At 44.5% G+C, this 15,182-nt stretch overlaps 1 protein-coding gene across 1 annotated transcript in view; it reads right to left on the bottom strand.

Annotated features, from left to right (window-relative positions):
- Positions 1–255: 255 nt before the first annotated feature.
- T265_02529 (hypothetical protein) overlaps positions 256–15,182 on the bottom strand; it is a gene marked incomplete at both ends in the record, with an annotated part of 35,091 nt that continues 20,164 nt past the window's right edge. The window contains 3 exons of the mRNA XM_009166792.1: positions 256–579; positions 4,524–4,656; positions 5,813–5,895. Of these exons, the coding sequence (XP_009165056.1) occupies positions 319–579; positions 4,524–4,656; positions 5,813–5,895 (477 nt within the window). The remainder of the gene's footprint in view (positions 580–4,523; positions 4,657–5,812; positions 5,896–15,182) is intronic.

Below are 15,182 nucleotides of genomic sequence, written 5' to 3'. Positions count from 1 at the left end.
ACAACAATGCTAGGAAATATTTTGGGCGTGCACCCCATGATTGTGTTAGGTTTTATAAAAGGCACCGCACTGTAAGGTCCGTTCAGTTGTCGCACAGCAGGTTACGCTAACACAAACGTGGAGACATTTTAATTTTCACGTGTGATGATGCGGATTGATTGACTAGGTCCAGTAGATCAGCTGTCAAATGCGCTTACTTCATGCGGGGTTTTTTGATGAAGACAGGAAGGAGAAATCCAAATGAATGGACTAATAATAAAACGGTTTTTGGATAACAGTCACACGCACAACGGAACACAAACGTGTTTCACAGGGTCACTATGCAACAAAATTCACTTTGAAAATATAAAATGTGGGATTTTCGTACACCAAAGTAAACAAACGTGACAAACGCCGTTGTTGTAGAGTCGGATAATTTTCACTGTGGTGGGCAGAAAGTTGGGTCAGTTCCGAGCACAGTCTGACAGCAGCTTGATTAGGCTGCTGTAGCGCTGACCAGGTTTCTTCATCCAGGTGATACGAGTCACTGATTGTACGGGTTTTTACAAGTTCGGGCTTTGCCAGCCACAAATCGGGCCACTAAAAGAATGGTTGTGAACAAGCAGTAAGGTCTCAAAATAAAGTGGACGCGTAGTCATTAGCGAAGAAAGTTCATCCCCGCAGCAAACAACGAAGAAGGAGCGTTGTTTATTCTCTAAGCAGCTCAACCAAGAAACACCATGAAGAGCAATGCTTACGTTAATTTCGAAAGAACTACAAGTTACATTAGGTGACCGTCTCCGAGCAGGGTCTTTTTAAGATGTGGGTCTGCAATGAGGTGGAGTGCATCACCGTATTTGTGCTCATAGTGTTAGAATGCTTCCCAGAGATATCGCGAGTAGTTACATTGTTGCTGGCAGCTAATAATAGGGCCAGTTTCGAACTAAAACTACATCGTTCCAGATTTCTTCAGCTTATACAAGCTTATCACAAAACGAGCAAATCCATGCACACAAAACACTCCTCAAAAGGCAACAATACTTTCGGTGAGGCAATTTTTATGCTACCTGTCTCCATGAAGTACTACTCCCATAAAAGCAAGCAGGGGGTTACGTTCTCGCTCTCTCCAGTTTACTCCATGATACGGTTCTCCGGGCTTCTGACGTGGTCTCACGAGTCGAAATCCGGACGAAGCCGGCCTATATAAAAAAAACGTGCTGTTACGTAAGCCGGCTAAATTGATAGTGTTTCTGGCTTTTCGATACCTCTATGTTGCAGAAATCTGATACACATCACGAAATGGTAATTAATTTACACAGAGTCCCAATTTCAAGTTAAGGTTATCGGGAATCGTGGTGTTTTGGTTTGACGACAACCATTGGAAAACAAGCCTTCGCACGTTGTCAATTGTATCGATGATTTTCTGGGCATATTTTAAGGCCACCACGTGTTTGCTGGAAATGCCCGAACTACTGAATGACCAGTTCAAGTGAGGAGCTCCATCAGTCCTGACAAAAGCAGTTGAAAATACCCCCAAGACAACCGAGTTCCCATCCTAAAAAGCACAAAGGGCATGGGAGTCGGTTAATATCAGTAACCACCCCATAACAACCAATTCGAGAAAAGATTTTGTTATACCTCAAAAACACTTTATCGTACGTGCGTTTGGAGAACAACCAAATGCCACAAATGCTAAAAGACTGTCAGCGACTTCTTCAATAGTTTGCTCAGTCGGCTGTTTTTTTCATGAGTGAATCTAGAATCTTATCAAATATACATTTTCCCGCCCATGATACCAGTTGGTGTGTTACTGTGAATGGTCCTGGGTCAATAAGTGATGTTTGTTGCTGCATATTGAGTCGATCCATGACCCGGAACGGTGTATACCACCATACCCCTTTTCCTTGCGGATTCGAAGCACTCTAGTTTGGAGACGCGTTCGACGCAAGTAGGTTAAACCTATAAAGTTATTGAGCACAAAAGCCCACTATCAGTGACACAACGGGGTCGGAACACGACTGGTTCGTCAGCTGTAATTTGCGAAATTCAAAAGCCGCTAAGCTAGATTCAGGTAACTTGACTTCGAACAACCATCGACACTTCAGTTTATGACAGCCTAGCTGGAAAGCGCAGTTCAGGATAAAAAAAGGGCCATTAGAGAGCGTGAACCGTATTTCAGAAACGCAGAGAAACGTTGGAGAGCTCGTTTCAGATAATTACGAATGGGCACAACATCCCGTCGGAAAGATGGTTGAAAAATTACCTCTCTGTTGTCCAGGTCGACTAGATCTCTTTCCGCACAGCCGGTACTTGGGGCAAAGCAGATCGAATTCTCAATGATAATGTGGGTAATCGAGTGGTTGAGTAGAAGTCGATGGATATCCACAGGATTCCTTCTTCCATATATTTGGTAAAGCTATTGGGTAGGCAAACAGAACTGTTAGATCTTACGGGGGGGGCAGTTGACAAACATGCAACATGCAACAGAAAAACAAGTTAGAAAGTAAAACCGATGTGAAATAGAAAGGGAAAATACCGTCTAAGTGAAGCATTCGAATGAAATTTACCCGGTAAGCAAACCTTAGGTGAATTTAGTGACCGGGCAGTTTTTCGGCACTCAAATGTAAACATAATTATTAGTTCAGCTCTACTACTCTGTCAGTGCCCAGCAGTCAAGCTATTCGAAGGAAGCACGAGGGCGAAGACAGTGCCAGGCGGGCGAAACCTAGAAAGGAGCAGTCGAGAAAGATGCTGGGGTTAGGTTTGAATTGCGGACCCCACCCCCCGGTTAGTAAGTTCGGGCCTTAACTACAGAGTAATTGCTGATTTTACACAATCTGTAAAGATTGTCCTTTATTTGTAAAGTGACCAATTTACGGCCTTCATTGAATTTTTCTCCTTTTGAGGTGTTCTTAATGAGGAAAATCCTGGATTCGTGGAATATTACTTTAAATCTCCTCACGCCAGCGAGGATGGATACCTACACGCATCAGTGGAGATATCTAAGTATGTGATCCTCCTCCGTTTGGATTTAGGAGCAAAAGTGTATACCTATGCCTCTTATTCACCATAACAGGAACCGGAAGCCAACTTGAAGGGACCAGCGTTGAGGACAGAACCCGAATAATTGAAGCGAAAGTTCGTGCAGTTAACCAATGGATCAGTCGATCTCAAGAATGGAACTCTAATAATGCTCGCTCCTCAAGCATCGTGATAACGGCGAATGGCTACTATGCCACAGAATGTTGTGTTAAGACTAAAACAACCGGGTGGTCACTTTGTCGAAACGCATGCTTTCAACCAATTGAGGAGAAAAGCCAGAAAATTCCATGACTTTTCCACCTAGTTTGTCGCTTTATCACCTACGACCCCGGGGGCGCATATGAGCGGTCGTTCAGAAAACCGTTGTAAACAGAATGCACCCTATTACAACTGGCCGCATTCAACTTCAGGCTGAAGTTTTCACCCACCGGAAACAAAGCAAAAGTTCAGTTGTAGCACAATTTCGGAAGCATGACGACCAATATACCATCAGGCTGCTCACACCTGGACAATAGTAACTGAAGAGCGAGGATACTATACAGATGAAGGTATCCAGTAGCCCAGAACTTCAAACAAGACCCTTGTAAAAACTTATCTCGGTCGGCAAACTGATGATCCGCGGGCTGATTTTAGGTTGCCACGCCACCTAGGCAAGTCCTAAGCCCAAAGACCTGATAAAGTGTCGACCCGGTTATAAATATCGCATCAGATTGTTGCGTTCTCTGGTAATCGCGTGAGGAAGTTCATTGCAACATGTGCAACACAGAATAACGGTTATCAGGAAAATTACCAGCTGACTGAATGGGTATGGATACACAGTCCGACGATCTAAGGGCGCTTTGTTCTAAAGAACTCTAGACTAAGGTTCCTCCATATTCTCATTGTAATTGTATTGTAATCAGGCTGCTTACCAACATCATGTCACGCTGTTAGCGACGGTTCACTAACGTGAGTACTTTCTTTATCCTATGCACCCAACATGTAACCCATATTCATTATGTCTAGATATCAGCTCGAAACTGTCTCGTTTGGACATTGTGGCATGAGTGTGCTGCAGGTAAATGTTTATTATTATTGGCACTAATAAGCGCCGCATACTCATTGGAGAAGCTAATGAGGCTCGGAAAAAGATGCCGATGCAATGGACGGTTTTTTTCACCGCTAGTTTTGTTGAATCAAAAGGACATCAGCATAACCTTGGCCTGGGTTAAAACTCGGTGCATGTGAGACCCGAAGCAAACCTCATTGGCGTACGGTAAGAAGGTTCAATCCGCCATATGAGAACGTACGAACATGTGTAAAGTATAATAAAGCATAGTATAGTATAGTAAAGTATGGCCACAAAGAATGTACAGTTGAGTGAGGGGAAGTACCAATTTTCACGAGATCGGGAAACCGGACACTAGCGTTGAGCCCCAAAGTGGCGATAGCAATAAACTTCGAACAGAAGGACAGTCCAACGATCATAGAACAACTTTCCATGAAACCAAATTGTTGCTTACCCGCCGAGTTTTCTCACGAAGCCGGGCATCTTCGTAATGTGGATGATTTGCGATAGCCCGTCCAGTGCACAGTTTGACGCCTGCCATCAATTGCATTGACCCCGTAAATATTGCGTCCGGATTAGTATGGGTGCTGGGAATGTGAATTACGGTGTATGCGGGACTTAATTCAAATCATGAATACCACGTGCGTAGAACATCTTGAGAAAGTTGCCAAGTCCATACAAAAAATTATACTTTTGTGGGAAGATACGGAGACAACATAATAGAGAGATAACCATCAGAAAAACGCGGGCGGAAACTGAAAATGAAGCATTATCATAGGACGAAGATATGGCAACGGCACTAGCGCCGATTAGAAGGCAGAATGGACGGTCTGAGGCTCCCTACACTACGACATCGAGAAAACCAAGCAAATTCAAACGTAGTACGGAACATATTTTATAAAAAACCAGGAAGCGTCCGTCTTTTGGAAGTACTAGGCATAGTTATTCGTGTTTTCGTAAATACGAAGTGTTTTCGGGGTTGAATTGCATTAAGTTCTTGGTTCGCACGTTCCCTATCTCTCAGTATCAACGGCTTAACCACATCCTGATCTTTTGAGAACAAAGAGCTTCGAAATAGACGTGTACAATCAGTAAAATCACTAGGTCTACTGCAAGAAGCATCATCAGATCATCCATGTGTACTGACACAAGCGGAATCGACGCGTAGTACTTACCAACGATGCGGTCGAAGTGGTCGAAACAACAGTCAAGAAGGCGGACACAGATAAGTTATGTGAAAGCGTATACGTGAGGCCAGGTCTTGTGTTTGGTTGAGTAGCTGACCGGGAAGATCACTGGAAACTACGAACCAATGAGTGCCGCTTCTTTAGATTTTTTTGCTTGTGTGTCTGTATGCACACCTGCACTCAACACTTGACATTCAACGGACATACCGCTTGATTCGGCCGTGATTACTCGAATAGCCAAATTCACGTAAGCCAGTAAAGAAGCTAATGGTGCGTTGAACTAGATAAAAGTCGTATTCCGGAGGTAGAGTTCGCAAGAAAGCTAAGGAAAGAGAACACAAGTATTGGTCTTATTAGAGCGGATCACTGCAGGGGTGGCCGCGCTAGAGAGTACCGTAGGAGTTAAAGAAAATGCATGTCAGCTGGTTGGGGCTGAAGATGTTCCCTCACTGCATTGTACTGGACAAAATTATGAGTGCTGTCTCCAATTTAGAGAAACCAATCGATCAGCCAAAATATCACTCACCTTCAGCTCAAGTTTTACGGAGCTACTTACCTAATCCAGTTCATTAAGTCAACTGTATCGGGATCGTAGAACTCTCGAAGGTCGTTGAGCCGTGCGCGTAACTGCAGTGCTACCTAGAAAGTTGAAAATACGAGAATACGGAGAATACGAAAATACGGGAAACGGAAGGAGTGTTAGAATGACAGCAGACATCGGAAAAATTGAGAGAATTCCGTAACTGAACATACCCACTACAAAACTCTTCTGGATGCAATCAGTCATCAACATGGCTCAAGAAAAGAGATGAGTGACACTCCATTCACCTACGGTGCCCATAGCTATCGAAAATTCACGAAGACTGAAACTTTGGAGCTGAATTGATGCGTCTTGTTCCACAGTACCATCATCTCTGAAACCTCCACATCTGATTTCGAATTTATTCACCTCGAGATAGATCAGTGGTTAAGGCGCGAACTTGCTGATGTGGAAGTTTGTAGTTCAAACCCAACTTCCTCATCTTGACTGCTCTTGTCTAAGATGAGGGAACCTGGTAGTATCTCAGCTCTCGTGCTTCCTTCGGGTGGTATGACAACTAGGCACCGGAAGGGCGCTAGGGCTGAGCGATATTTAATTTTCACTTCGATTAATTCGAGCAACCTGACCTGACCGATCATCCATTCAACTCACTGTACAACCACATGTTTACTCCACTTTTCCATTTCCTGCTATCACGCCACGTACTCAATTGCATACCGATGGTGTTTCCTCGGCTAGTGACGAAAGGTCTGGTAAGCTGGGTGAACAAATCAACTACCAGGTAGCGTAACCTCGTTGCCCAGATGTAAGGAAATCAAAACTCAATCGGGACAACCAAGCCCAGTTCGTTCCACACACATCACCATCATTGTCGACATACAGGAGGAACCAGTGAATCAGTTCATGCATAATTTCACACACAGTCTTCGTCGAAAGAAGCACGATGCGGGCAACTTATGGTTAGCCGGTGAACCGATTGTACATTCCAGTGTAAACAACTCTGAGAGAATGGTGACGGCATACGACCATTGAGACGGACTTTTTCATGTGACGATATTTATCTAGCAGTAAGTATACACCGAGACCTATTGTTAAAACTGGACTGCGATCCTGATTTCGACCGAGAACTATACATGGGGACAGGTCTAAACACTTTGGTTGGTTTAGTCCAGTTGCGTCGTTGGTCGACTCCCTGCCAGTTGACTCGGTCACGAGCGGCTTTTCGGATTTTTGGCAGAGATTGGTTTTACCTACGGGACCGAAACCTCCACAAAAAGCACCAATTCTCTTCACACTACTAACACGAAGTTATGGGTGATTGACTAAGATGGACCAGTTCAGAGTCAAATGGATGAATACCATCCATTACCTTTAAATTGACACCGAGCGTTACAAGTATCAGAAGAGTGTTAAGCATCAGCCTCTGCCGTCTCTCACCCTTGTCTTCAGATGGACACAGTCGGAATCCATTAGAATCGCGCTGTTTGGAACCTTTTGAAACATCTGGCGAACCGCCTTTCGAATTCCTCTTCTCTGATAATTGGTTACGGAAGTTAACGGTAGTCGACAAACTGGCGGTAAAGGCGCAACACTGACGAATGACCGTGATCAGCCCATAAGTAGCAACAAGCAACAAATGCGGCGTCCAAAGATACTTCATTCGTGTTGTGCTCCAAGCAAGTAGGCCAAATAGTAGAGTGTTTGCTGAAAAGAATGCGGAGAGTGTGGAAGCCGAAAATCAGGCGATGTGTCGAAGAGCATATATCAACTCAATCACAACAGTGGACTACTGAAAAAAGACTGGTGCCCCTGAGGTACATCAGAACTGTGTACTTCTAAGTGGAACAACCGATAAATTCAACACTTCTGTCTTGGATTTTTCAGATTTTGGAAATTTACGATCGGATAAAACGACCTCAGCGCTTTGTGATGATTAATAAAGCAGTAAGATGGCATAAACTTGAGTTCTCTACTAGAAAGCGCCCGTCGTAGTATATATATATATACGATGATAATTAGGAAACGCTAGAGGATCGAAACGACGGAAAAGATAAGGTGTGCGCAGTAATGAGAGGATTACAGAAACCTAATGTGGCCGAGAACGGAAGACAGTGAACCATGTATGGTGGAGTCGCTAGCTACAATCAATCATATTTGGGACCTTAACACTGGAGACTAGAGGCCCAAACAGCGAATCAGCAGCCGTCGAAATAATCGCAGTTCATCTGCATTGACCCGTGTTCTTCAAAAATCTGAACACGGATGCGCCAAGTCAGTGCGGTTGAGGTATCGTCAGTCAGTAAACCACAGGAGCACCTCTCAGTACGGTCGCCTGGAATTCACTGAAGACAGTTCGTCGCATTTCACAGTAGCTCACAGGCTTTTACTATCAGAGGACCAAACTTTTCGATTGCAGAGATGAGCGAACACAGATAAGCAATCTCTTCAGTACCAAGATTTCAGGTTTCATACACACATTAAGAACAGTTGGCCGCACTGAAGTTCTGTAGGCTTTAGCGGAATGCGTATGTCTCGGTGTCGCCATTGGTAACGAAAACAGCGCTGCATCAATCACTGATGGAAGATAAAGAGAAGGTCGCTGTTTCTAGATCTGTTGACCTAAGCTTGACGAGGTTGATGAAACGCTATTGAGAAGTTGCTCAGTTCAATTGAGTGTATGAGTTAAGTGCACACAGACTGTAGCCCAGCTCAGGAATTCAATGGTTGATCATATGACCGTTGGTCTGTTTGCCGTGCCTGACATCTAGCTTGCAAACATTTCTTCGCCAATCGAGATGACATCGTCAGTTCGCGCACCGAAAGCAACCGAGTTACAAATATCCCGGTACATTCCCTCCTCAACACTCGTTATTCGGTTCGTATTTTCCTAGGCAGTTCAACCGCGAATTGAAAGTATCCAAAATTTTGTATTCACCCTAACTAAGTCTGTTTTTCGCTTGAAAACTGGCAAATGAATTAAGTGCTGACTGACATGTGTGTGCATGAAGCTTCATACAATAATCTCGTATCACTGTTCTGCTAAATGTAGACAAATCTTCTGGAGAGATGGCCGAAAGCAAGCCAGTTTCAAATGTGACTAAGAGCTCCTATTTCCATCTTCACATCTAGTTTCTTTATCTGGTGCTCTGTATTTTGTTAGCATTACATTGAAAATGTGTGAAGCAAGGTCACTTAGCGTGCTGAGAGGTGGATAATAATAAAACAAAAAATAATCGTCCAGCGGTAACAACCTTTCGGTATCAAGAAGGAGGCACGAGGGCTGAGATAGTGCCAGGTTGCCCAAGCCTAGACAGGGGAAGTCGAGAGGCAGAGGTCGGATTCGAACCACGGACCTTCCGATCAGTAAATTCGCACTCTAACCACTTGGTCCATGTCGATAAACGGTAAACGAGGAGATGATCGTTTGTTTCCTTGAGGGCTACTCCCAGAAGTTATACAATTTTTACCTATAATCTACGCTCCATCAGATAAGTGTGATTTGAAGTACTGTCCAAACGCCACAAACACCCCGACGATTGAACGCTCACGAGCGCAATCTTAAATTAGCTATCGTAATGTAAAAATGTAGCCGACATCACCGCATCCAATTCGGCTTAGGAGATCACGCAATTGAGAATATCGAAGAACAGAATTGGATCCTGAAAAAGTGGTGAAGATTGGGTTTACCTACCTAAATGCCACAATTTCCACGCCTCTAAGTGTTGCAATGTAGACGCATTGTTGCTCTTAAGTGGATTACCCGGCTTGTGATTCCACTTGAACCGCTTGTAGACAAGTTTCCTGCGTTTCAAAGGAGAAATTCAGTGATATTTAGAATCGTCAAGCTACAAAACGGTGAACAAGCGAGAGACCACAGTGTACTCACGCCTAACTGTGTGAATAGTGTTCGAGTTCTTGAGTCAGAAATTTCCCCATGAACATGAATCATAGATAGATAAATAATAAATAAATCGTTCAGCTGTAACACCCTTCCGGTGCCTATCTGCCATGCTCCCCGAAGGAAGCACGAGGGCCGGGATACTACCGAGTTGCACCCAAGCTTAGATAGGAGAAGTCGAGAGACAGAGGTCGAGTTCGAAACCACGGACCTTCTGGTCAGTAAATTCGCACTCTAACCACTTGAGCTATCTCGCCCCGCACATGAATCAGCCGATTGCTGACCTTCAATTCCCATACAACAGCCAAGCATCAATGTTGGACACCGATGATACGCTGTCGATTATGACAATGATTATTATTGAAGGGAAACTATTTTGACGATAGAAAATCAAGAAGGAAAATATCCCTCCAATACCTCATTCATCTTTCTCTTGCGCTCCAGTGTTCAGTACTGTCACTGTAGAAAACAATGAATATTCTGTTTTGATGATACAGGGCTAGTTCGAGATAACGGGCACTGAAACTGGTGGAGAATATCATAAACGAGAGATTCATGTGGAATTCAGTTGGGCATCCTGTTAAAACAAAATTGATGAGCGTGTACAGGACTGTGGCTATCAGACCACTGAGACAGAATGTGACAGGCTGATCTATCCTCATAGAATTTATGAGTAAACCCATGAAATCCACTTGTTCGCATCGTCTCCATTGCACAGTCCTTCGTCATGAAACGGCACCGTTTGCTTTTGAACCTGAAGAAGTGCACAAATTTTATGCTTTTCCTGATTTCGACGTAAGCAGTCAAAGTCTACACCTGTGGCACTAAAAAGCCCCATCCATCCCTCTATCAGCTGAGCTAAGGCGGGTGCGATCAAGTGTCACATGAACGCTTTTCAACTTCACTGGTGTGCCACTCTTCCATGGGTGAGAAGGCGAAGGACTCTCCGTGCCACCATTGAGCCCCCTTGTGGCTTCCACAATGACCTGGACGTCAGTAGTGTCTGAACGAGATATCTCTAACCTCCCTCCCCCCAACGTGCAGCTTTCCCAACTAGTATAACTTCCTGTTGAGCAGTTATTGATGGTCGGCCATTGTTGTACTAGTTTGGAACCACTGGAGCGTCAGGCGCTATACCACTATATGTGGAGAAAAAGTGTCCCCGTAAATTCTTGATCCTCCTAAAGCTCTGTACGCCAAATCCCGGGGACGTGTGAAGGTCTCCTGGAAGCTCTCGCCTCGGTTCACTAAATCAAGTGGCGTCACATAAGGCTGTCCCCTTTCAACTTTCCTCTCTGAATTCGTCATTGATACTACTATGGAGGATTCATTATAAGCCTCTAATGCATGTGGGGTTGAATTGCTCACAGATATCAAGTACGCAGACGACATAGCTCTTCTTGGATGTGACCCTGTGGTAATACAAACAATAGTAAATAATCTAAATAATACTGCCTCACGGTTCGGCATGCGCTTCACACATGCAAACTATAAAGTGCTATTGCGAGACTAGGTGGGGTAGAACCGTAACCTTATGCTTGCGGATGAACCGATTTAGGTAGTAGACCAACTTGTATAAGCCCCGGTGGTCTTGCGAAAGATGATATTTCCACTAGGATTGGGAATGCCAGAGCAGCTTATGTGAACCTGCGTCACCTGTGGCGTAGGCGTGACATCAGCTTATCCGCCAAGGGTCGAGTTTGCAATGCTGCGGTGCGCTCCACAGTAATATACGGATCAGAAACCGGGCACTACATGCTGAGGACGTCAAAAGACTCTCAATGTTTGAACATCAATGTCTTCGGAGCATTGCCTGAGTCTGGTGGGAACACCGGATCAGCAATACTGAAGTACGTCGAATGGTATTCGGAAGAAACAACTCACCCTCGATAGATGAGCTGATCACACTGTATAGGTTGCGCTGGCTTGGCTACGTGCTGCGTATGCCAGTCGACTGACTTCCTTGAAGGGATCTTTTCGCACAACCATATGAAGAGTGGAAACGAGCCAGAGGCGGTCAAACAATAACTTGGCAACGAAGTGTAAAAGCCATTACCAGCAAACTCAGCTGCGCTGGTCATTGCCGTCTTCCTGGATGGGGACCCCGAGACGGGCCACATGAATGGCTAGAGACATTGTTAGATATGGCCCAGACGCACCCTCAATGGCGTTCATGCATCCAAGCCTTCAATGCATAGCTACCTTCCTAATCCCCAACTTAACAGTCTGCTGAAAGTGCTATATTTACGCACCAATTTATCAGCTACCGCCTACACTGCACACCTACCTACCCACCTCCCCAAATCATCGGTGAATGAAACTGTGGCAGCTACAACCACTGTACGACAAGTACGTGGTTATTACAGCTGATAAGGATGATGATGGTAACTGTGGAACGTCAAATCATTCGCCCATGACAAGCGTCTCAGTCCTGTTAGGTGTTTTTCAGCTGTTAGTGGAAGGTCGTCACTAGGCACAGTAAGCACAAGAAATTGACCAATCCTAATAATCAGTTAAGCTGAAAACTCGGCCGATTTCGAACACCAATGAATCCGTAAAAAACGAAGATCTAGCCACGGCCAAATAATTTCGGAGTGGTTTACATTTTCAAATTAAGGCTGTTTACGGTTCAACTCACTTTATCCGTTGTACAAGTCGGATTCGATCCAGTTGACCTAAACTGAGTAAACCGACGCAATAAGCAGGTGTAATGCAACTGCTAAACTGCATTCCTTCCCTCAGGTAGGATAGAATATCCATACTCTGAAAAGCCCCACTGCATAGATAGAGGGCTGTGTGGAAATCACTAGGAGCGGGGAAAATTTGGATAGCATGAGGGATAATGAAAACATTCATATAGCAATGTAACTGGGTTCAACAGAAAGTTCATCTACAACCTTAAAAAAACAGAAAATGCCCCTTGAAAGCTGGAGTAGACATAACCAAAAACATTAGGCGTGAATATGATGAGGAGGAAAGTTTATGACGACATAGGTTCCCTCAGGCATAACTGAGCTCCTGGTTCGGATGACTATCAACCTGCATGATTCGAAGGTGCAAGTGAAGTCCTCCGTAAGTGCTTGTCAGCTCCCTTTGCCTGCATCTTGGAAATGGAGATTGTCTGCGACAGCTGGGGTGAATGGGTGATGGTGTCTATCTTCAAAAATGAGGCGTAAGAAGTGCGGTAATAACAGGGAGACCGGCTTCAGCCTAGCCGCAACGAGACTGTTGGCATCACCCCTTCTTCGTCGTCTTCTGGTGGCCCGTGAAGCATAAATTCAAGAGCAGCGGACAGGATGCCACCAAGGAAGGGTTAGAATTGACTACATTTTCACCATCCATCAGGTGCCAGAAGAACGCCAAACTTACATGTGATCCACACTTTTAGTATTTGCTGGTTTCCAAACCATAGTAAATTTTGTTGACCAGTCTGTTCTCCTTAAGAAGGGATGCTTCGCAGAGGATGCTCCAGAATTTTGCCAATAGACTAAGTAGGTCCCTTGTAATCTAAACCTGAGAGTATACGAGGAGCTCTCCAAAGGCTTCCGTACACAAACTGGTTTTCGACAAGTATTCCGACTCCTTCCATTCCTATTTAGTTTCTTAATCGAGAAGATTGTGAGACGATGGTAGAATGTCTTCAAAACTTCGGCGTTCAAATAGCTCCTGAGAAAAACCTTGTCTATCATGAATACGGTGGCGACATCCTCATCGTCTTCGAAGAGGGAAGGCGCCAGTGTTTTTGGATGACGTGGCCAAAGTCATCCCGTCCTTTGGCATATGATTTGCACCCACAAACTGTAGGGCCATGCTCACGGACATGCTATCACTGAACTTGCTACTTATGATCCAGGGAGACGCACCCGTAGTTTATAGGTGTTTTACGAAGTTTGGAAATTTTATAGCTTCCCGTTGTACTGTGACATGAGGTCAATGGACGAATCTATGGTGCTCGGGTCGGGTTTGCTAATTTGATACACATATATCGGCAAAGTGATGTATCTCTGAATCTCAAGGGACATACGGCAAAGTGATGTATCTCTGAATCTCAAGGGACATGTGTATCAGACTACACTACGAGCTGTTTTCCTGTACGTCTGAGGGAGGTGGCCTCTGTGATCACATTCAACTTTATTAGTGATGGAAGGAGGTTTCGGCGTGAAACACCATCCCACTTTTCGAGGAAGAGGCCAAAGTACCGTAGATAAACTGGTAAACTTGGTTTCATTGTTCATCAGGTAAAATAGAGCAATAAATAGGACATGAGATTACGGGTTAGTTCAGAAGTGAAGCGAGCTCCAATAACAGTGCCCCGAAAGAAATTAGTGAATTAAATCAAAACAGAATCTCACCGAAAACCAAAGAAACGTGTACAGCCTCCCACAATGTGGTCAAAAACAACAAATTCTGAGACTGTTTTTTTGAACATGGCAAGCCACATTAAAAATGAACTGAACGTCAACGATGGAAAGCGTGTGTCACCATAAAGGGCTTTTCGCCGGCACATTAAGCAACTTCGCTAAGGGGGGATGGTGGTAGCCACCAAGTATGGTGTATTTCTATCCTAGCTGCACAATAGCACAGGCCGCCAGAGGGGTAAATTCTGGATCATAACACCCTTTCGCTGGCTAGCTGCCATGCAACCCGAAGGAATTACGAGAGCTGAGATACTGCCAAGTTTCCCGAGCCTAAATACGAGCGGTCAGGATGCAGAGGTTAGGTTCGAACCACGGACGCTCTGCTCAGTAAGTTCGCGCCTTAACCACTGAGCTATCTCGAGAGCTCAGTCTACAAGTGCCCGCCACAGTAACCATTGAAAATTAAGTATTCTGCATGATGTGGTTCTAACGCAAAAACAAAACGCTGTCAAACAGTACGATGGATTTGCCTTGATGGAAGAAGTAATGTGTAATGCCGAGTTTCACACGAGGAAGCCGGAACCCCTCATCATACAACTCGAGAACATGAACGCAAACTCAGTTCCCGGAACGATTGGCAGACCGCACAACATTAGACGAAACAATGAATAGAGGTCGGAACCATCAACAACTATGCGCAAAACAACATTGGCTTACAACTTAGGTCTCCAGTTTAATTTGTGTCTCACAAATGACACAATGTGCGAAGCATCGTCGGATGAAATGAAGTACTTCATTGTGTAGAGAGTCAAGGTCAAAGTGAGATGATGAACCAAAATGAAGAGAATTCAGTCAATTGCTTGTACTATTAAGCAAGGATAACAAAAATTTCGGGAACTGTATTCTGACCGAGCAGATAGATGAATGTTCATTGTACTTCTGAGAAGCCAAGATAGTCAGCTTAGAGAGAAGAGTCCATTGTTTAATTTGGCGGTATTGTACGCAATCCCTTACGGCTAAAACAGTTACACGGAAGCAGCGTAAGATATTAAAAGTATCACAGAAGATAGGAATCCGTCAGGATGCTTACCCATATGGGCCAGGGAGTAGCATAACCATACCAGAGTAA

The sequence above is a fragment of the Opisthorchis viverrini genome (genome assembly GCF_000715545.1).
Source record: "Opisthorchis viverrini unplaced genomic scaffold opera_v5_32, whole genome shotgun sequence".
NCBI lineage: Eukaryota > Metazoa > Platyhelminthes > Trematoda > Opisthorchiida > Opisthorchiidae > Opisthorchis > Opisthorchis viverrini.
Note: the sequence above shows the minus strand (reverse complement) of the source record. Positions and strands in the feature narration are given on the sequence as shown.